This window comes from Arvicola amphibius, chromosome 1 (assembly GCF_903992535.2).
Source record: "Arvicola amphibius chromosome 1, mArvAmp1.2, whole genome shotgun sequence".
In the NCBI taxonomy this organism is placed as follows: domain Eukaryota; kingdom Metazoa; phylum Chordata; class Mammalia; order Rodentia; family Cricetidae; genus Arvicola; species Arvicola amphibius.
In genome coordinates, this window is record NC_052047.1 from 63,808,200 (window position 1) to 63,831,056 (window position 22,857).

Consider the following 22,857-nt stretch of genomic DNA (forward strand, 5'->3'; position numbering starts at 1 on the left):
ACCGGGTAGGAACAGCTGCTTGTGCTCCCCTCCCCCTCCTTCGCAGCCTTCTTCTTAGCCCAGGGGTTACAGATCCCTCCAAAGCACCAGCTGTTTCAGGCTTTGGTGCCAGTGAATCACAGGGGCTTAAAGACAGAGAGAAGCTGATTTTCTAATGAGGTTCGTTGGAACAGTGTTTGCTAACGAGAAGTAAGTTCCTTGCAGGTAATATCTTGCAGAAGTGGACCCAGTCTTTTCGCATGCAAGGCTTTCCCTGTGCAAAGGCAGCCACGCCAGGTGTGGTCCAAGCGGCCAGCTCTCCTGGAGCTGGGAGAGGCTCTCTCTCTACTGTTCCCCTTCTCCTGCCCCACAGCTCCTCTTTCCTCTCCCTGTCCTGAGAGCTGGAGGCTGTCACTTCTGTACCACCCCTCTTGCCAGTCCTTACCCCTCCACAGCCATTGTCCAGATTCTCCAGCCTGACCCGCTGTGACGTGACCTCGCCCCTACCTGCCTGAGATATCTGTCCCTGCCTCACCTCGGCAGAGGTCCTGGCCTTGCCTGGCCACACACAAGATTCCAAGGTCTCTCACTCATGCCAAGGCCCTGATCCAAGCTTCTGGAATCCACGTCAATGCTCTCCACTGGTGAGAGTGGCCTGGTCCTCAGATCCAATACACAAAAAGTCCATTAAGCACCTGACATGGGCCCGGCCTGGACAGGCCACTCACAATTCTCTCTTTTCTTTTGTGGATTCTATGGCTCAACAGACTACCACTCACCCCCCACCGCCCCCCACCGCCACCGACCTTCCAAGACAGACCAGATCTGAGCAGAGAACTCAGAACCTGCCTGGCCACACTGTCCTCCAAGATCTTCTCTCACATCTGCCCCAGGCCAGTGGAGACAGTGCAGGCAGACAATGGGCTTTGTCCCTGTGACTGGGAGGGGACCTCCCAGGTGGAGGGAACCTCAATGTATCTCCCGCTGTCAGCAGCAATGTGGAGCCATTATTCCCGGCAAAAATGATGAATGTAATCGTTTGTTTGCGGGGAGAGCCCATTCGTCAGTGCTACCTCCCAGCTGGAGCCGCAGAGGGACAGGGCTGTCCTGCGGGCCTCCCCTAGTGCTCAGGATGTCTCTGGCCACATCTGTGCACCGGAGCACTCAGAGGTGGGGCTGTGGCCCCAGGCCAAGCTGAGCAGTGATCGATGGGACATGGACAGGTCCGATGGGGGAGGTGCTATCTACGCTCTGCATAGATATGTCATGCTCATACTGCGTGCAACACTTGGGGTTTCACCCGCAGTCACTGCAAGGATTCCTCACAAGCTGCCCATCCTCCAGACCCCTGCCCCCACAAAGAAGATGTCTCCTGGCAGTGTCCTTAAGCCCCCACTGTCAGTGCTCCACAGTGCAATGCCTTTTGACATATCTAGATGGGAGTCAAGGTGGGCCTCCTGGAGGAGGTGGCGTGTAGCCCTAAGCAGAGCAGGAATCAGCTAAGTGAGGAAGCTGTGAGCTGAGCCATGCCTGGGGACCACCAGGAAGAGCCTAGAGGACATGAAGCAGTTGGAAGACAGCCTCCACTGCCCATGCACCCATGCCTCCGAAGTGACTTATCCTCTCTAACTCCAACCAATGGGGTAGTGACAGGATCAGCTCTGGTCCTGTATTGCCTGGGCTCCTATTTAGGTTCTGGTATGTGTCTGCTGCTGTGCTGTTCTGGGCAGGTGACTTAACCTCTCTGGGCTTGGTTTCTGGGCTCTGAGGCACTTTGTTGAAACTGACAACACCCTCTTTTAGGGCTACTGCAGGGACTCAGGGATGCTTTTCTTAGGGAACAACAGGGCTCCATCCAACAACACGGGAAGGGCTTGTCTTGGCAGCCGGCATGTGAATCTCCTGTACGTAGCCAGTATTGTCACTATCATGGTCACTAGAAAGCCAGTAGCATGTCCAAGATGTCCGCTGTTGAGTCACGGAGTGTTTCATCTGTGTGTCCCCTGGTTGTGTGGCCTCTTTGGGTCCTATTGAGTTCTGACAGAATTTTTCTAAGTTGCTGTCTATGTGAGAGTTAGGAAGATGGCTCAGGGTGTCACTGAGTGTCACAAGCTAAATCTCCCGCTTCATGGATCATGTGGTCAGACGGTGTGCCACAGGAGGCTGTCCACATACTTCCAGAGATGTGTCTGCCTCCGTGGAGGAACAGACGGTACAGTGCAGCAAATCCTGATAACGTTGGCAGGAGAGACACTGGGGTCCTGAGAATGTGCTAACAGTAGAAACACAGCAACACTGACTGCAGGGACAGAGGGACACATGGCAGAAGGGCGTGGACCCAGGCTCTACAGACTTAGAAACTGCTGGACTGCCCATCCTAAACTGCTGGGCTGCCCATCCTGAACTGGGAAGGGAGTCAGAGAGCACAGCCCTGGAAACAAGCAATCATTCCCACCCGTGGCACCAGGGGGCGCTCCCTGCTGGATGGCAAGATCACCTGGCACCCGTGTTTCCTTCTCGGTCTCAGTTTTTAACTGGAGTGTGCTTCCTATTCGCTCTAATTGATCTCACATTGTAGTTCAGAAGCCCATAGCTCACTCTACATAGTTCACTCTCTGGTTTCATAGGTCAATGTGTATAATTATACCTGTTCAATAAGATTTGCAGCCTTTGAGCTGATAAAATTTAGACAAGGATTTTTTAAAATTATTTTTTAACTTATACTAATGTAATGAGAGGAAAACTTCAGACGTCTGAATGGGTGAATGTGTTCACATGACAGACCCATGTGTGTCCGTGGAGATCAAATCGGACACTTACTAAACAGAATGAAGCTTACCCAGCCATCCATCCCTTTCCTGATCCCCAAAGCCCATGTGTATGTGTTGCACCACCTGGCAAAGTGTAGTCAAGGCTACAGGTGGGCTTGAGGCTGCTACTCCAGAGACAGCATTGCTGTACACTGCCTACAGAGCCTTGTCATGGAGTCCTTGGAAGTGGACTAAGGAGGCAGTTAGGGTCATGCAAAGGAAAGCTGTTATGGTGGCCAGAAACTGCATTGCTGTCTTTGAAGATGAAGGAAAAACCCTGGAGTCAAAGACTGTCTGTGAGAATCAGATTTCTCCCTACAGCCTCCAGACAGGAGCACACTCCTGACAATGGATTAGAGACTCCAGTCAGAGCTCTGACCACCACAGCTGTAGATGAGAAGCGTGTTGTTTGATGCAATAAATTTGTGATGTTGCAACACCTATAGGAAGTAGAGATACCATCCCTCTGTATACTAATCTACTCATCCATGCATTTATCCATCTATCCACTCATCCATCTACTTACCTCCCCAACTAACCATCTACCCATATACTCATCCATTCATACAGTCACACATCCACTCATTCACCTGCGTATTTGCTCATCTACTTATCCATCCATCCATTCATCCATTATCTGCCCATCAATCCACCCACTCATTCATCTACCCATGCTCCCAACTAACCACCCATCTATCCACTCATCCCGTAACACATCCTCTCATTCACAATGCAACCCATTCGCCCATTCACTTACTCACCTATCTCACTCATTCATCCTCATCTACTCATCCATGATCCACCCACCCATCTACACATCAGTTTATCTACCCATTCATCTGTCTACCCATCTACTCATCCACCAGTCCATTCACCCATCCAACCGTTCATCAGTCCCTTTACCCAACCACCCATCTACCCACATGTCCATCAATCAATCCACCTATCCATGCATTCATCCACTGATCCACTCAGCCATCTGTCTGTCCATTCACCCACATGTCTTTCCATCTATGTTTCATCCCACCCACCCATCCATCCACCTGCCCAGTCCTGGCTCTGTTCCTGCGTCTGTAACAGCACCTCTCTGGTGGACTGTCCACGTGCAGACATGTACATCAAGAATGACTGCACTGACTTTTCAGGCTCTTGGTGCCTGTGTGGAGAGAGCACCGATGACCTTGGTAACGGTTTCAGACTAATTATAATCCTTAGCTCTAGAGTTCTGAGTAAAATGCACAGTTGTCTGAACACCAGTCCCTTGAGGAGCTTTGTGAGCAGCAACACCATGATTTACAGGGAGTAGAGATACCTCAGCTGTGAGGCTTAAATGAAGGAGCATCCCTGTGCCTGCCTCACTACCCTAGAAGTGCTCAGTGAATGTGACTTTAAGTCTTTGCCAATAAGGGGCTTGAAGAATAGGATGTTCCTGCAAGGGCACCACTGAGTTTAATGTGATGAAATGCCTGGCTCTTGTACTTTCTTATGAATCAACTCAGTGGCCACTCTTGGATGTTGCAACCTCAGCTGGGGACCTTGTAAGATTCCCTGAGAAAGAGAAATGAAAGCCAAGTGGATCCTGTCAGTGCATGCCAGGATAAACAGAGACCTTCCCATTGCTTTCCTTTGGGCTGTGGGGCTCCAAGAAAAGCCGAGGAGTGTTTGCTGTGGCCCAGGCAAGTGAGGGGATCCTGGGATCCGGAGTGGGGTGGTGAAGAGGAGTCCTTTCATCAGATACACTGGTTGATGAGGGGACCAGGGTCCTCCCTGGTATTTGGTGGCCAGAGGTCCTTAGCAAATAGTGCAGTGTCGTACAGATCCCCTGACCCTGGAGTAGACGGGACTCTTCCATGCCAACCTGGGACCAGTCTCTGTGTGTCAGACTGCATCCAGGGTGAAGCAAAGCCACATGCGGCATCCTCAGTAGGGAACAGTGCCTGGCTACTGTGGTTCTGGGTGATCTGTGTGGGGGCCTTATGGTCCTTCTTGTATCCCCTCAGGTCAGAGGTGTGAAGGGAGTCTTCTTGGCAAACCAGAAAGTGGACGGCAAGGTGACAACACTCATAACCTATGACAAGGGCCGTGACTGGGATTATCTGAGGCCACCCAGCACCGACATGAATGGGAAGCCCACCAACTGCCAGCCGGTAGGTACCCTGCCCTGTCACACGCCTCCAAGAGAGTGGCGCAGATGCCACTGCTAGGGTATACTCGAGACACGCAAGCCACCAGTTTCTGCTAGGCATGGGGTTGCATCCAGAGGGAAACATGGACATCATTCTTTTCCGTGAAATTACAGTGTGAGAAACTGCCCCAACCCCAGTCCCTCACTCATTCTCAGCTCCACAGGCCTCTCCAGATGGCTCCAGGCCAGGGAGCCACTGACCTCGTTCGAAGCCTGCTCCAGGCTAAGTGCCTGTGTGACCCCATGCATGGTGCTAGCAGAGATCCAAGGAACAGCAGGAGAAGAGTCTTCCAAGCCTGCTTCTGAGCACCGCTGAATGTTGCTGAGGGCAGGGGCCTGATGGAGGAAGTGTATAGATGGCAGGAGCTGCTAAAGGCAGCATTTTCCACAGTCACCAGGTGGCCACCGAGTGTGAGCTGCCCTAAGGAGCAGCTTTGCCTGGGCAGACATGGGCACTGTGTCCTGAGTTCTGTTCCACCCCACTCTCAGGTTTCCTTTCCAGACCCCACTGTAGATGTGGAAGGCTCACAGCCCCTGCCCACCTGCATGAGGAAAGAATTATCTGCCATTTATAAAAACCCTCTTGGGTTCAGAGCTGCTACGACAGGCTGGTTTTCGCATCATCTTTGGGAAAGTTAAGCCACATTAATCTGCCCAAGAAACTTTCCACTAAGAGAAGGTTCTTGTCTGCAATTACTCAGCTCAGTGAGGAGGCAGCCTCTGTGAGATTTTGCGTCCCGGAGTAGGGGGTACAAGGACGGTGGCAGGAGAGGAAAGTGGCCAAGCTGCCCAGGCAGGCAGAGATTGCACCGGGGACCAAAGCAAAGTATCTGGAAGCCAGTGGGCCACAGATACACCAATGGCAGTCCGAAGCCCTGGTTCCCACCTGAATGCCTGTAGCCTCCATCCAGAGTGGGACAACACAGATTGGTGACCAAGTCCAGGCCTCTAAGCCTGACAGTGTCATTCTCTCAGCCACTCGGGGCTCACAGTTCAGATGGCGGGAGTCATGCCATCCAGGAACAGTTGGGGTCTTTGTCATGGTCTTAGCACATGTGGTGATGCTGTCCTTGAGCCAGGGGCAGGCTAATGGTGCTTCTCTGCTGCCTTTCTGCTCTTACTTTTGGTCATGCGTTGGCTCTCAGGTCTCTGACTGACTTTGTGGGGGATGTCTCCTTCCAGCTATGGGGAAATAGATACACTTATATAATAGAAAGGTTAATCAGATCTCTTTGTGTGTGTGTATGTGTGTGTGTGTGTGAGTGTGTGTGTGTGTGATAGCATGTGAGTGCACATTTATATAAGCACATGTCAAAACCATGGGACTATGGGATGTCTAGGAGGTCTTCTTCTGTTTTTGGCCTTATGTTTTGAGACGGGAGGGTGTCCTTTCACTAAACGTGGAGGTCAACAATTGGTTAGGGTGGCTGGTCATCAAACTCCTAGGATCCACCTATCTCCACCCCTTTACGCTAGGATTTTAGATACACATGCAGCTGTGCCTGGCTTTCGTGGGCGTGCCAGGGATCCACACAGCAAGTGCTTTACCCACTGTGCCATCTCCCTATCCCTGATTAGATCTCTCCTAGCAGGATGAATTTCAGTAGGAAAATGGGTTTGAATCTGTTGGTGTCTGGGATTCTGAATGGAAGCCCACAGAAACCTATGTATTCAGAAGTGCCTGCATGTAAGAAATACTTCTAGACAGAGCTGGGGCTGGGGCTGCCGCTTCCCTCTGTCTACCCAATGATCCAAGGTTTGAGCTGCTGTACAGTTATGTGGAAGATCTGCCAGCTCCCACATGTGAGAGGGCTAGAAATGGATAACTCACCCACCAGCCACCTTCCTGGGCTTGATGTACAAGTTCCTTAGGGGTCCTGCTTGCCTCCTGGCCCCACTCTGGGCAGCTTCAGAGGACCTTCCACCTCTGACCCCTGCAGAGCATAGGCAGGCATGTCAGGCCAAGACTATGGGAAGCCTAGGAATTGAGCCTCAAATCAAGATGCCCAGTAAAGGTTCTGGATGGAGGAATGAATGGATGGATGGATGGATGAATACATGAATTAGAGCTGGGGCTGCACAGGCCCCTAGTATCACACACATTCTTTGGCCCAGCGACCCATGCAGTGGCCATGTAGGGAAGCCCATCCTGAGGGGAATCCGGGCCACAAGGCCCCTTCCTTGGGGAAAGTTGTAGCCACCTGGAGGTCCTCTCTCAGACCTTGAGTCTCTCTTTTCCAGCAGACCATGTCTAACTGGTCCCTTCTGCACTGCTCAGTTCCCTAGGTCCCAGGTAACTCCTGCTGACGTCATCCCCATCCTTTGCATCCATCACCCAGCAGCCAAGTGAGCATAGCTTCCCATACTCTGTCCGTTCTTCCAAGGCACCCTTACCCAGCCTTGGCTGATGAAGGCCATGGGGCGGATCTGGCTGCAGAACTGGTTTTCCCAGGATGCTCTCACCTGCTGACCATCCTTCCTTCTTTCCTCCCCAGCCGGACTGCCACCTGCACCTACACCTGCGCTGGGCAGATAACCCCTATGTTTCAGGCACGGTGCACACCAAAGACACGGCTCCTGGCCTCATCATGGGCGCAGGTGGGTAGCTACAGCAGCCTTTACAGCCTGAGGGAAGCTCCTATCTCAGAGGTGGGAACTGAAGGTCATGAGCCTGGGGCCATAGTGTGTCCATCAGAGGCAGTGTATCTCCTCTCAGGAGACAGAAGTCCCCTGGAAACCCTAATGGTGGATGTGGGATGGAGGGAGGGAGGGCTAGATAAAAGAGTGGATGCATGCATGAGTGGATGAGCATATAGACAGGCAAGTGGATGGATGTATGATGGATGGATGGATGGATGGATGGATGGATGGATGGATGGATAGATTTGTAGGTAGATGGATAGTTGAATGGATGGGTAGATGGAGGGTTGGGCAGGCAGATGGATGATGGTTTATCCTGATACAACCAGCTGGTTTATCAGAAAGCTCCTGTGCTCCAAGCCATGGTGGAATTCTGGGGAATCCAGGCCTAGTTTGTGAAGCCATATATGTCCCGTGCTGTGAACCTACAGGTTATGCTTCTCATTTGAAACCCCATTTCTTCCATAGCAGCCCACATGAAGCAGAGCATCTCTGCTCTGGACTGGCCTGCGTCTTGGATGAGATGCTGTCTACCTAGATGTCTTTAAGCTAGGGCTCAGCCCTGGGTGCTTGTTTCATCTCCCGCAAATCGCGACTGTCCCCTCCACAGGAACTGAATGTGCAGCTGCTGTGTGCTTGCCTTTTTCCCATGCACATGGCCTCCAGGACACTGTCCCCAAATACTCATGCAGTCCTCTCATCTCTCAGGGACCACAAGCCCATGCTGCCCCACCTGGCTCACCTGGCCCCGACCACCATCACACACTTTACCCTCAAGTAACACCTATGGGCTTTCTGAGGCACTCGAGCCTGTTCACCTTAGAGGAGCCTCTTGTGCTAGGCTCCACTGGGTTGAGCTCTTTCTGACGTAGGGGACCAGCTCAAGCCTCGCAGCCACACTGGGCCACTGTCTGGAAAGGAAGCCAGCCAGGGGCTGCTTTAGCTGACTATGGTCGAAATGCAGGCCTCGGCACAGTTTTCCTTTCTGGGGTTCTTCAGATCTCGATCAGGGGATCTGCCCGGTCTTAGAGCAATGCAACCTTTTCTGTTTGCCCAGGTAACCTGGGCTCGCAGCTGGTGGAGTATAAAGAGGAAATGTACATCACCTCTGACTGTGGGCACACCTGGCGGCAGGTAAGGTGCCAGTGGTACCTGGTGTTCCTCAACCCTCCAGCGCTCTCTCTGTTCTATGCCCCTCCTTTCGCGGAAACTCACTAGAGTCCTGAGTGAGATGTCTGCCCCTGACTACCAGCCTCAGAAGCAGCCGAGGCCTCTGCTGAGGGCTAGGACCTATCAGAGACAGGGCTAGTCAGGGGTGGGGCCACCTGCCCAATGCTTTGTGGCTTCTGCTAAGTATTATACATCCTAGAAGCACTTCACAGCCAGATGTGTCGCTGGGGACATCCGGGAAGGGGGACTGAAGTCCACATTGACATCTCCTGCTTGGCTTCAAGCTCCTTTGGGCCAAGAAGTTACAGCAATGGAGACATAAACAGAAGAAGAAGATGTGAAAAGGGCAGGTTTAGGACCCTGGAGGACGTCCCGTGTGTTGCTGTGATGAGGGGTGTGGCCCAACATAGCAAAGGAAGGAAAGGGAATGACGAAAGCTTGCCTGTGGGAGCCATCCCCCCAGTAGCAGGACCTGTGCAGCTCCAACCCCCAGCTCCACATGGATGTCATAGCCACTGGTTAGAGGGATACTGACCGCCATCATCCCTTAGCACAGGGACAGTGAGGACACCAACAAAAGGCCTGGCAGGCTCCACATAGCCCATGGCACATAGAAGCTGTGGGTTTCTACCCCTGAGAGGTGCCTCAGGAGAGCCCTGCCCTGTGAGACAGACACCAGCTGCCTTCTGGGGTGGGTGGGGTCCTGGCTGAGTTGGTCTGCCAACTTCCCAGAGAGGTGATCTGGCTGTAAGCACTTAAGAAGATGGGCTGAGCATCAGAGTCCAACTGCTTGCAGACAGACAGTCCTCTCCCAGGTTATCTCCCCATGCCTGGCTATGCAGTCACCTTCCTAGGAGGCACCAAACACCACAGCACACAAAGCTCACCTGCATCAAAGACCAAGGCCACTGCTGGTTTAATAAGCTGCACCAAGCAAGGCATCTGCAAAGGGCAGGGGAGATTTATTGCATTACATATTTCTATTTCGCCAAAGCCAGTGAAGCTGCTGTAGGGTTATTAAAGGTCACCGTCTGTCCACCTTCACCAATGGCAGCACTGAAGGACTTCCTCACTCAGCAGACATGTGTGGGGTCACTTCTGTGAAACCATTAGCTTAGGTTTCACTTGGAGCCTTGGGTAGGGCTCACAGGTGAGATGCTTGATGGAGCAGCACCTGTGTGCATACATGTGCACATGCACATACATGTGTGTCAGGTAGGAACAGATGTGTACAGTGGTTGAGGGCAGTTATAGTCAGGGAGAGGGCTGAGGTATCAACAGCTCCAGACCCGTGGAACACTCGGGGCTGCTCTGGTGTTTCCTCCCTGGCCAATGAAGCACTGGCAGATGGAGATGGGTCAGAGGGCAGTGCAATCCTGGAGTGACATAAGCCTTAAGCCAGGAGCCACCAGCCAGGCCTGGTGGCGCTCACTGCAACCCCAGTGTCTGCAAGGCGGAAGGAGGAGGTTCTTGTGCAGGTTCAAGACCTGCCAGGTTGGCAGAGCAAGATCTTGTCTCAAAACCTAGATAACAAAGGGCACGAGCTCCCTAGAATGATCAAAGACCTCATAAACAGTGCTCTAAGACCCTGCTAGGACTCTGAGGGGAACAGAGAAAGGCTGAGCCAAGAATGGGTCTGTGTCCCACAGGGATTGCTTAGGGTACAGAGAGCTGTAGTATGAGGCCACTTGTTTTTTCCTGGCTGCTCAGACCTGAAATAATTACACAAAACTGTATTAATTAAAACATTGCTTGGTCAATAGTTTAAGCATATTTCTAGCTAGCTCTTATTTTTAAATTAACCTATATTTAGTGTTGTATTTTTACCATGAGGCTCCTGGCCTACTGGCAAGGTTCCAAAGGTGGCTCGCATCTTTCTCCTCTGGCGGCTACATGGCATCTCACTGACTCTGCCTTCTTTCTCCCAGCATTCAGTTTAGTTTTTCTGCCTAGCTCTATTCCGCTTAGCCACTGGCTAAAACAGCTTTATTCATTAACCAATAAAAGCAACACATCTACAGAAGAATTTCCCACACCAGAGAGCCATAGCGTAGACACTCTCTGAGGCTTCCTCAGCAGCTTTCTGATATTATCGCTGACCAACTTACTGTTGGGCCTAGTTTCCTGGAGTCAGGACCTCTCCCACTTCAGCCAGGGCTCCTGATCACTGGGTACATGTTCTGCAGCCCATGTGTGCCAGTCTACTGAAGGACTCACAAGGCCTAGTATCCTGGAGTGACTGAGGCCTACACCTGGCTCTGCCACTCCCAGCTGTGAGGCCTTGGCATAGCCTTCCTGCTGTGAACCCAGCTTCCTATCTGTAAGATGACACTTGCCCTGGGATATCAGCATGTGGCTGTGACCAACAGAGCTGTCCCTCCTAGGTGGCCCTTGTCAAGATGCCTTTACCTCCCCCCAAAACCTTCAGTGGCCATTCATTCCTTTATCCTCAGAGCATCCATTCACTAATTAATCCATATGGTGGCCATTAATTCACATATTCATTGACATGCCAGAGTCCCAGGTACCTAGCTCAGACCTCCACTGAGATGGCCCCAGAAGGTTCAAAGTCATCTGTCTTCCAGTAGCTTCCTGGCTGTAATGGAAGATGATACTCATGATCCAGACTGTGGGGAGCCAAAGTGTGGCCACATCCACCTGGTATCAGAGGTATCAAGGAGCCAGGCTCTGTCACTGCACCCCGCATTGGCCTGGGCTTCATCCTGAACTTACCTCTGAGTACACTGTGCTTCCTATTGCTGGGTCTTTTGCTGACCCGAGGTCCCGAGGGCAGGATTCTGAGAGAGCACACCAATTTTCCCTGTCCCCAAGGGTAGATAAATTGCCACTGTCCCCAAGCCCCACTCCTTCCTCATGCGCTAAGCCATGGGTGGAAATGGGAATGTTAGGTAGAGAGCTGGCATCCCCTCCTGACCAGGCTCTGCTGCCCTTGCCTGGGTCTCACCTGAGAGTCTGTATCACCCCGCAGGTCTTCGAGGAAGAACACCATGTCCTCTACCTGGACCACGGCGGTGTCATTGCTGCCATCAAGGACACATCCATCCCCCTGAAGATCCTCAAGTGAGATCATGGGCAGAGGGCGCTTAGCATTCCAGAACAATCCTAACCCTGGAATGACCCACACCTTCCAACCTCCCTGAGGTGCCCCAGAGATGGGCCCATATTACTCCCAGGCTGAGCAGAGACTACAAAGACTAGTCAGGGTAACACGGAGGCTGAGGACTGAGGAGTCCAGGAAGACACCCTAAGTATCAACAAGAACCTGTTAGTAGAGGATTGGGGCCAGGGTGTACAGACAAGGGAGCCAGTGGGTACCCAGATAGGAGTGGGCTAAATTGAGGGCAGGGTAACATGGGTATTTAGGAGGCACAGTTGGGCAACTTCCAGGCAGCCAGTGTCACTGCGGTCTGAAAAAGAGCTGTATATCCTGCGAGGTAATATTCCTGTAATATTGGTCACGTCACTGACCCAGGAACCTGACTTGGGTTCCTATTGCATGCTACTACTTGGTGTTTCCAAGGCTCAGATGTCTCCGCTATTCATAGGGACAGTGCCTGTGTGGTATCCCGACAATAAGTCTAGAGCAGCAGGCCATCCCATTGCTAATTAGTTAGGGATGCTACCTGGTGCTGGCAGGCATCTGCTGCGGTTTCACCTGGGAGAGGGAGGCTGCAGTTCAGCTATGGCCTGCGTGTGGTGATGGTCCCAGAGCTGGCCTCTGCTGGATACGAGTCAGGCCTGAGGGGAGAGAGTAAAGAAAGGAGTAGTCTCATGCCGCGCTGTGAACACTGGTGGCCTTCCACAGGTTCAGCGTGGATGAGGGCCACACTTGGAGCACACACAACTTCACTAGCACCTCCGTGTTCGTGGATGGACTTCTGAGTGAGCCAGGGGACGAGACGCTGGTCATGACGTGAGTGCAGCAGGAAGGTGGGAGGAAGAATCAGGTCGGAGCCACCCCAGGTGGGCTGGGTCTGGTCATTCTGAGGTGGTCTCAGACTGGCCCCTGCCTGTATGCCCATCATCTCCCTGTCCCAGGCCAGAGACTCCTCTTCTCGTCCTAGCCAGCAGGTAGGACTCTATCCCTGCCCAGCACACTGACTGGCCAGGAGTCGAACCAAGCTTCATAGGCTTGTGCCTGGCCAGTGCATTCTGTCACCTCTCCAGCTGACAGTACTGAGAACAGTACTTTTCTTGGCCGTGTGGCACAACAGGGTTATGCAATGGGAGCCTTATTTGATGCTTGTCCCAAGCAGTCAGGCCAGCCCCTGACTAGACTAGTCAGACAGACAGGGTGACCTCACACTCAGCCTAGAGTGGGCTCTGGCATCCTCGCAGGTGTGGCCTTGCTGTCTGTGGTGTGAGCATGAAGGGCCAGCTGGGCTCTTAGTGGTTCGCACCCCACCTTTGTCTTCCATGACCTCACGGGATGCTCCCACAGATGTCCATGCAGAGGAGCCCTGAGAGAGCCTGACTACCTCCCGTCCCTACTTCATACTCACCCCTGTTGGATGATCATGAGTCTCCCCATGTCCAGTGGGGTCATGGCTGTGACTCTGAGCTCTGATGGACACTTCAGGATCAGCTGTGTATGCCAAGCTGTCCCTACAGAGCAGGAAGCACTGAGCACAGCAGAGCTGAGGCTAGGCCACCAGGGTAGGGGAGAAGGGGTCTGCCCCTTCAGAAATCTTGCAGCCCATCTAATCTTTAAAGTGCATTTATTGAGCACCTATTGTATGCTGACACTGAGGTCCCAGGAGAGCTAGCTAGAAAACATACCATGGACTTAGGGGCCTCTGAGGACGGACAAAGAAACCTTAACTTCCTATTTAGAAACTGCCCTTGTGTTCCCAGCTTCCCACCAAGATGGCTAAGGACTGCACAGGACATCAGACTGAGTGTCATGTAACTTTCAGGGCACCGGGAAATGAGTTCCTACTAGGCCAAGGGTGGGGGCAGCCTCCTGGGAATGAACAGAAGGTGGATGATGGATGGAATGGGGCAGAAGGACATGAACCAAGCCTTGCACCCTTTCAGGCATATGGGATAAAGGGTCACGAAGCTACACATTCCTCCTACCTGCCAGAACAGTGGCCTTGTCCTCACTTCCTCAAGAGCTTCGTGCCTGTCTGGGCTCCACACAGTGTGTGACCTTGCTTACCTGACCCTCCTGAGATTCCGGGGAGGGGGGATCCTTCAGTCTATGTCACTAATGTGCCTGGCTGGACAGCACCTGATGTGTGGTCGGAGCTCAGTAAACAAGCTTTCAGGGAAGCCACAACAGCAGACATACGGGTGATAAGGATACAGTGACAACCTCCACATGCTAGGAGCTAAGGAGGGTTGTCAGATGGCCAGGCTAAGTGACCCCTACCAGGGACTAGGGACTGTTGGCCCAGGAGCATCTGCTGCCCACACTGGCCAGTGACTGTCAGGAAGAAGGCTGGGAAGGGTGATGGAGACTTGGCCTGCATGCTTCTCCGGACTCAGGGTCCCAGGGAGCTTCCATAGAGTTCCATGAAGGGTCCATGGAGTCCCCTGGAGCATCCATGACCTCTATGGAACCCCACAGAGCATCCCAGTGCCCTGTGGAGTGTCCATAGCCTTAGGGAATCCCTACAGAATGTCTATGACTCCCCAGGAGCAGATGAAGTCTCTCCCCAACAGTCAGACTGCCATGAGGAAGCCCACTGTGGTGCTGGCCTCACAGCCTCCTTCCTGTGTGACCAGGGGAAAGCCAGAGCAAAGGTGGCAAGTGCATCCTGGAACAGCTGAACACCAGACATGGAAGGCTGAGCTGGTCCAGGTCTTCCTCTACCTGGCTGCCTGGGGGGTAGGCAGGTTGTTCCTGGTCAGATCCTCCATGATGCTATGACCTGCCAAAGCCCTGCAGAGGCTCGTGCCTCATTCTGTGGGCCGTCTGCTTGAAGGTTGTGGCTTGAGGCAGGAAGGGAGGTCACAGACATGACACTTGGTGTTTGTCAAGAGAAGCGTTTGGGGAAGTCTGGCTCCCTGACCTGACTGTATCCTGGCTGTGGCAGATTCAGCCTGGTCCTTGATCTTTTTGCAAGGACGATGAACAGTTTGCGGGGCTGAACCCACAAAACAAGGAAAGGGGCTGCCAGCAAAGGTGACAGCCCTGACAGGGCTCTCAGAGCTCCAGAAAGTCAGCATGGTTCCTGGGCCTTAGCTTCTGCAGCCAGGCTCTACCATGGGGACACCTTCCACCCTGGGCTCCTCCCTGCTCCTCCTCTCCCCTCACTTCATCTTGTAGTCTGCATTTTGTTGCTGCTTTGGGACATTAGTTCTTTGTGTAGCCAAGGTCCTCAGATCTGGGCCTGGACCCAAATGCAGCTTTCATCCCTGCAAATGGTATTTCATCTGGGGAAAGCAGCGAAGTTCACAGGCAGGCGATTCATGTTTTAAGTTTCTAAAAAGCTCCATAAGGTTCCTACGGAGCCTTTCACCAAGCTGCGTCTTCAAACAGCTTCCAGTTTCAGTGGCCATGGAGATCATTCACACACCTCAGAGGAGACACAGGCTGGCAGATTGAAAAGCTTTTCTGTCTGAGCCTAGAACAGGACCCCGCCCATATGGCACCTTTATCCTCATCCACCCAACGGTTACATCTAAGCTGACCACAATCACTTTGTCTGGGCATTGTTCACGGTGCTGCCCACAGTTGCCTCCCCCAGCACAGTATATGGCAGAGGGGCCCCCAGCCCTGGGCAGTACTGTGAGGGCTCTCAGCCTGGAAGGGCTGTGGGCTGTACATATGGAGGAGCCAGCAGCTCATTCCATAGTATGGCCCACATTTGCTGTTCTCTGTCAAGCAGCCAGTGGCCTTTTGACCTCTCCTGCTAGGACCACTCAACTAGACGAGAGATATTCACAGTGGGAGTTGAGGATCAGGCTTTCTTCGCAGACAGGAACTGAAAAGCACAGAGTGGATTAGCTGGACCGGCCTGCTTCTCTGTCTAAGCTCAGAATGCAGAGTATGGGATGTTCCCATATAGGGGGCTGCATGGCTGTCACACAGGATAACTGGTTATGCATCTTAGGCCACGCCTCACAAATATGAGTTGCCAGGCCCAGGTACTGGATTGCCATCCTGGGTGAGTCCCTTCCTTAGAGGTCTGGGGCGATCAGCATGCATCCCTCACAGGATGTGGTAAGCCCTAAAGGGGAGGACAGAAATGTGGTTCCCCCTCTCCTGCTGTCTCTCAAGGTGACAATGTGCTACAGCAAGAGGAATGCCCATCTGAATGGCAGGTGCCCTGAGACAAGGCCACCCATGGTCTGCAGAGAAGATGGATGGGAGGAGTAGAAGCCAGTGTTGGGTGCTGGTCTCAGCTCACCAGACTGAGCATGCTTAGGTTCCATGCGTCACTGGGCTTCCTGTATGTCTGGCCTGACTCTTGTCCCTCCCTCTGCTTAGTGGGATGCACTGCGCTGTCATGCTGACCCTTTAATCCCACTGTCCAAGCCATACACTGGCCTGTCATCTCTCCGGAGTGCCAGCTCTGCCTGGGGTGAACAGCTTGGAGCCCAGTTCCACATGGCAGACCCAGGGAGGCCAGCAGAAAGGCAGGGAGAGCCCAGCTAACACTAGACATGCCTCAGGCCCACACAGAGAAAGTGCAAAGCCTTGTGTGTGAGGCTTATGGAAGGAAGGCCCTGGGGCAGCCAAGAAGGCAAGAAGTCTGCCAACCTAAAAGCCTGCTCCTGTCAGGAAGTGGGTTGCATGAGTTGGGCAGATGACCTGCGCTGGTGCAATCAGCAAGCCACAGAGAGCTATCCCCCTGAGGACGATAACATCAGGCCAGGTGCCGGGGAGGGCACACTTCATCACTGAATCCTCTGAGGCGGGAAAGGTTTCACTGGTGCTAGTACAGGGAACCTGAGTCTGTACACCAGGGACTGATCGGTCTAAAGTGGTCTTCCTTCTTCCTCCCCTCAGGGTCTTCGGCCACATCAGCTTCCGCTCTGACTGGGAGCTGGTCAAGGTGGACTTTCGACCCTCCTTCCCCAGACAGTGTGGCGAGGATGACTACAGCTCTTGGGACCTCACTGACCTCCAGGTGGGTCAGGTAACCTTCAGTCTCAAGGCCCTTCCCTCCTCCAGGAAATCTCACAGATGTCAACCTCTGGACATCTTCCCTCCCAGGGATTTTCTGGCCCATCCTTGTGCCTGTAACTACTTGCTCTATGGCTCTTTATGACCCAAGGGTCTACAGGGCCTGAGCCCCACCTTCTCAGCATGGAGGTCTCATGACAGGATGTGGGACTTTTCTGCTTGTGGGGAAATTGGCAAAGACGATCTGACATCAGGGTCTGGGACCTTCCGATGTCACAATCCAGCAGTGTCTAACCTTCACACTCGGGTTGAACGGAACATGAGACTCCCCACATCAGCTCTGGTGGGACAAGAGAAGCTGAAACTTCAGTGGGTACCTGGGGACTGTGAGCAGGCTGCTTGTGTGCCACTAAAGCAAGTGGGGGTTTGTAGCCAAGGAAGATCAGAAGCTGTAAGTTTCCTAAAGGGAGATACCTGGGGTCAGGCTCTGACTGAACCTCTAGCTGGGACAGTGGCTGAAGTCAGCCAGCAGCCAGATATCTCTGGAAGTGGAGATCTAACATCAAGAGTTCACACATGGAGAATGGTCGGACTAGTGGCTCGATGGCCCTGTGCAGCAACTGGTTTACAAGAAAGTGCTCAGATGGGCCTAGAGAAGGTTCCAAAACCTGATTCACTATGGCACTTAGAGGTCCTGCCAGTCCTACCCCATCACTATAAAAGGCCTTGTTATTGGGTTCAGGGCAGTGCTACTCCGAGCACAGCCTGAGAATCTATTGTGTGTCCACATGAGCCTTCTCGTCATGGCTCATCCCCAGATGGTCACACACCTGGCCCATGTAGGCCCAGATGTTCTGTGACCAAGGGCCAGTCATATGGCTTAAGATGAGGGAAGCTGGGCCAATTGGCTGACATATCAAGTTCTTTTGTACCTCAGTTTCCCTGTTTGTCAAAGGGGGCCAACGCCCCATTCCAGCTGCCACCAGGGCAGGAGCAACAGGACAAGCCAGTGGTAGCTGTCACCTTCCTCTACTGGTTCCTCACCTTGGTGTTCTTGCTACAGGGTGATCACTGCATCATGGGCCAGCAGAGAAGTTACCGGAAAAGAAAGCCCACGTCCTGGTGTGTCAAGGGGAGGAGCTTCACATCGGCACTCACATCACGTGTGTGCAAGTGCCGGGACTCTGACTTCCTCTGGTGGGCACTGCGCCTCCCTCCCTCCCTCCCGGCTGCTCCAGCCCCTTTATATCATGTTGATCTTGTTCCCAGAACTGGGGTGGAGGCCACAGTGTCCTTTGAGCATCATGGGATCAAGCTCCGTTCACCTGGTCCCTCTCCTCCTGCTAGGATTATATTCCACACAGACACAATGAAACTATGACAATGTAGTTCACAAAGCTTCCACCCCCAGCCTGGCTCACTCGCCTTACAGTGTACTGTATATTCAGGTCTCTGTGCCCTTTCCAGGGCCATTGGCCCTGGCTGTACAGCTACTTCTGGCCGCCCTCTATCCCCCTACATCCTGTGAGCATCACTCGTTTCCCCAGAAAGACCTCCAGGCTCCACTTCATTTTCATCCTCCTTGTTCTGGAATGAAGCTAGTATTGTCCCAGCTGTTCTCCTCCGACACAAACCCGTGGATTCGCCCATGTCCCCACAGATGGGCACGTCTAGACCTGTGGTGTAAGTTTCTCCACCCTAGCTGTCTCCTCTGATCTCACCTTTTAACCCAGCTTTCCCTTCCCAGTGACTACGGGTTTGAGCGCTCATCTTCCTCTGAGTCCACTGCCAACAAGTGCTCCGCTAACTTCTGGTTCAACCCCTTGTCCCCTCCTGAAGACTGTGTCCTGGGCCAGACCTACACCAGTAGTCTTGGGTAGGTACACCAACCCAGCCAACCAGCTAGCAGCCCTGCCGTCCACCAGCCGTCTACCTATCTACCCATCCATCTAGCCTTGCCCCTATCTGTCAGCCTGCTCCAGAAGTGGAGCCCAGGCAAGCCCTGTACTGTGCTTCCCGGCAGCTTAGAAGGAGAGACCATGGTCCTGGTGCTGGGCTCAAGTATGCAGGCAGGGCTCGGCAAGTCACCAGACTCACCAGACTGACCCAGTGACCCCCAAATCCCATTGAGCACTTGGGGCCAGTGTCAGGAGAGAACTGCCCTTAGATGGGACAACACAGAACAGAGGGGCAGAAGTGGTCCCAAGTCTTCCAACTACTGTGGGACTGAGACCCCAGAACAGCTCTCCCTTCTCTGGTCCCCCTGAGTCTTTCACACTGCACTGTGTTTGTACCAGAGACATTCTAAAGTCTGGAGGTCTCCGCTTACACCAGACTTCCAGGTGGAAGCCTTGGAGATCACTCTCCCAGCCCCACCTATCCCCAGGTTTCCCTCCACTGTGGCTGAAATCTCAGCCCTAGGCCTGAGCCCATGGCACACAGTAAGTGTCCCTACAGTCTGCTATGGTGGCCACGGACTCTGTGGGATGGGGAAGTGGCAGGCAGGCCCTTCTTCCACCCTGGGGCAAGCTGAATAAACTGCTTATACAAGATCAACTTCATGTAGAAATACCAAGTCCATAGCATCTGTGGAACTTCAACTTCAGTGGGGGCCACACGCTCCATGTGATGGGCCTATTTCTTCATCCTTTGTGATGGATTCCTTATTGCTTATCCTGGAGAGCTAGAAGAAACAGGCAGGACCAGGAACTGAATGTGTTAGTCTTGGCTGTATACAGCCTGACATCTATCATCCATCTACTCTCCTATCTAACCCCATCCATCCACCCATCTGTCTGTCCATCTGTCCTTCCTTTCATCCATCTATCCGTTCATTTGTCCATCCATCCATCCATCCATCCATCCATCCATCCATCTGTCCATTCATCTGTCCGTCCGTCCGTCCCTCTGTCCGTCCGTTTATCCATCCATCTGTCCATTCATCCATCTGTCCATCCCTCTGTCCATCCATCCATCCATCCATCCATCCATCCATCTGTCCATTCATCCATCTGTCCGTCCCTCTGTCCATCCATCCATCCATCCATCCATCCATCCATCTGTCCATTCATCCATCTGTCCGTCCCTCTGTCCATCCATCCATCCATCCATCCATCCATCCTTTCACCCATCTACCCACCCACCCATTCCGTCTATCTCCTATCTATATATTTCTACCATATATCCATCATGTCATCCCTCCCATCTACCCAACCTTAAATCATCTATCCCCCCACTCATCCATCCATCCATCCATCCATCCATCCATCCATCCATCCTTATACCCATCTACTTCACCTACCTCCTATTCATCTATCCATCTATTTATTCCATTAATCTACTCACTTATCCATCATCCACCTATCTACCTACCCACATATCCACCCATCCTCCCACCAATCTATTTACCCATTCTTCTGCCCCCATGCACCCATCTTTTTAAAATCATATACTTTTGATACAGGTCCTGCCTGACACTTCAGATAAGAATTCCTGCTTGCCAAGCCCTGGTGGGGCTGCCAACGAGGCCAGCATGCCACTGTTGGATGAGTGGGTGGATAGATGGGTAGTGGTGGGTGGACCCATCCCAAAAAGAGCAGCATGCTTGCTTATGGTCACCCAGGAAGCCAAGGCTGAGCCTGTCTCAGCCAGTCAGCCCTCCATAGTTCTCAGCATGACCTTGGTTCTAGACTGACCTCTTCTATCATCCTTAGCAAACAAAACAAACAAACAAAAATAAAAAGCAGTTATTAATCTGGAATATGATCAGGCCATGGATGCTTCAGCTCTCCAAAGCAGATGGGCACAGCCAGTCCCTCCATCCTGATGCTCAGTGCTCTCAGCTTTAAGGTAGACAGAAGCAGCCTTGAGGAAGCATGGGGAGAAGGCAGCAAATGCAGCTGTAGAGGTTGGAGCTTTGAGTTGCTTCAGGAGCAGAGACCATCCCTACCCATCAAACCACTGTCCGTCCTGGACCTGACCCTCCCTCACCCACCCAGGTACCGGAAGGTGGTGTCCAATGTGTGCGAAGGTGGTGTGGACCTGCAGCAGAGCCCCGTGCAGCTGCAGTGCCCCCTGACAGCACCCCGGGGCCTGCAGGTGAGCATCCGCGGAGATGCAGTGTCTGTGCGGCCTAGAGAAGATGTGCTGTTTGTGGTGCGGCAGGAACAGGTAAGCATCCACCCTGGGCTGTGACCGGAAGGGCAGTTCCAGCCAGGCACACAAGGTTGAGGCTCTGGACAGTTTGGAGCATGGCCACAGAAACCAGCCTACCCCTGAGGGTGGGGACCATAGGACCAAAGCTGGCCTCTTGATTCAGACCAGCATTTGAAATGAAACAGATACAAGAGTAAGTGTGTATCAGATGTTCATCGGGAAATGGGCTCCACATCACACATGTACGTACATGTGAGTGCATGGATATGTGTATGTGTATGTGTGTGTGATCTTGTGTTTATCAAACATCGACACAAAATCAATATCTCCCCATAGGTGACATTAAACTTCTTTTATTGATTTCTTTCTTCTAATGCTGAGGATGGAACCCAGGGCCTTGTACAAACTAGAGAAGCCCTCTTCTACTGAGCCACACCCCCAACCCAGCGCTAAGGCAATTTTAAATCTCTAATTATATTGATTTAGTTGATCTGGAATCCCAACAGAAGCATAAAGTTTTTTTTAATGACTTATAATCACACATCCAGAGATAACACCTTCTGTGTGTATATGGGAATAGATATAAATACAAGTTTATATATATGCACACACAAATATATATGTATTTTTCTCCACCCAGTCTCCCACTCATTCTATTTTTACTTCAGAACAAGTGTTACATTCTCTTCTGATTTTAAAAATAATATATGCTCATTGTAGTATATTTAGGAAATACATTTATAATTTAAAAAAAAACACCACAGACATAAATATCACCCAAAATTCTGTTCCCACAGGGAACCGTTGACTTTTCTGTTTCCTTCTGGTTCACAAGACACATCCCCCAAATTCTGCTTATAGAAACAGCTAATGATCCCTGCAAGGAATTTAAAAATGACATTCAGAAAACCTAGAGGCAGAGGGAGGGCCCTGTTTCTCCCTGGGGTTCTGAGAAGCCTTCACTCACAGAGGCAGAGGGAGAGCCCTTTTTTCCCCCCAGGATTCTGGGCCATCTCTACTCACAGATCAGAAGGAGTCCAGTTCTTCAGCTAACAGATGTGAAGGCTGATATGGGGGAACTCATGATCATGCCTGCTATATTCAAACATCCTTTAAAAGATCTAGAAGCGGAGACATGATCTCCTGAAAATAGGGAAACTGAGGTTATGGGGGACTCAAACTGGCCATACCGAGTACCTGTGTATTAGGCACTCTGACGGCCATTTCCTGTTGGAAGTACAATCTTAAACTGTGCACTCTATAAACATATCATTATAGAGGAGAAAACCGGGATGTAAATGGTGATGCCATTCTCACATAGTTATATGGTAAAAAAGAGGTAGAGATGGCGCTGTGCCCTCTAGAGGCCTCTGGACTCCAAGCAGACATTGGCCAAGTTTGTGGTCCCAGGCCCAAGCTATATACATCTCCCACACACACACACACACACACACACACACACACACACACACACACACACACACACACACTTCTTCTTCTATCCCTTCTTCCCTCTTTCTTCCCTCCTCTCCCTTCCCCCTCTCTCTGTCTCTGTTTCTCTCTCTGTCTCTGTTTCTCTCTCTACTTTCCCTCCCTCCCTCCGTCCCTCCCCCCCCTCAGGTGTTACCTCCTGCCCAGGTCCTCTCACCACTGAGACAGCCCTAAGGTTCGTTTGAGCCTCCAGGCAGCCCTGAGTCAGGACTGGGTATCTCTTTAGTAGCAATGTGTTGGGATGACAGGACAGAGGCCCTGGTCAGCCTGGGGTTCCCTGAACCCTCAGACTGACCCCCAGCTCTCTAATTTGAAGCCCTCAAATTCCT

General features: G+C 52.2%; 1 protein-coding gene across 1 annotated transcript in view; it reads left to right on the forward strand.

The window, feature by feature from the left end:
- Sorcs2 (sortilin related VPS10 domain containing receptor 2) overlaps positions 1-22,857 on the forward strand; it is a 375,316-nt gene that overhangs the window by 336,307 nt on the left and 16,152 nt on the right. Inside the window, 9 exon segments of the mRNA XM_038340624.1 lie at positions 4,790-4,936; positions 7,470-7,572; positions 8,672-8,748; positions 11,774-11,865; positions 12,611-12,718; positions 16,766-16,886; positions 17,946-18,079; positions 18,630-18,758; positions 20,881-21,052. Coding sequence (XP_038196552.1) covers positions 4,790-4,936; positions 7,470-7,572; positions 8,672-8,748; positions 11,774-11,865; positions 12,611-12,718; positions 16,766-16,886; positions 17,946-18,079; positions 18,630-18,758; positions 20,881-21,052 — 1,083 coding nt within the window.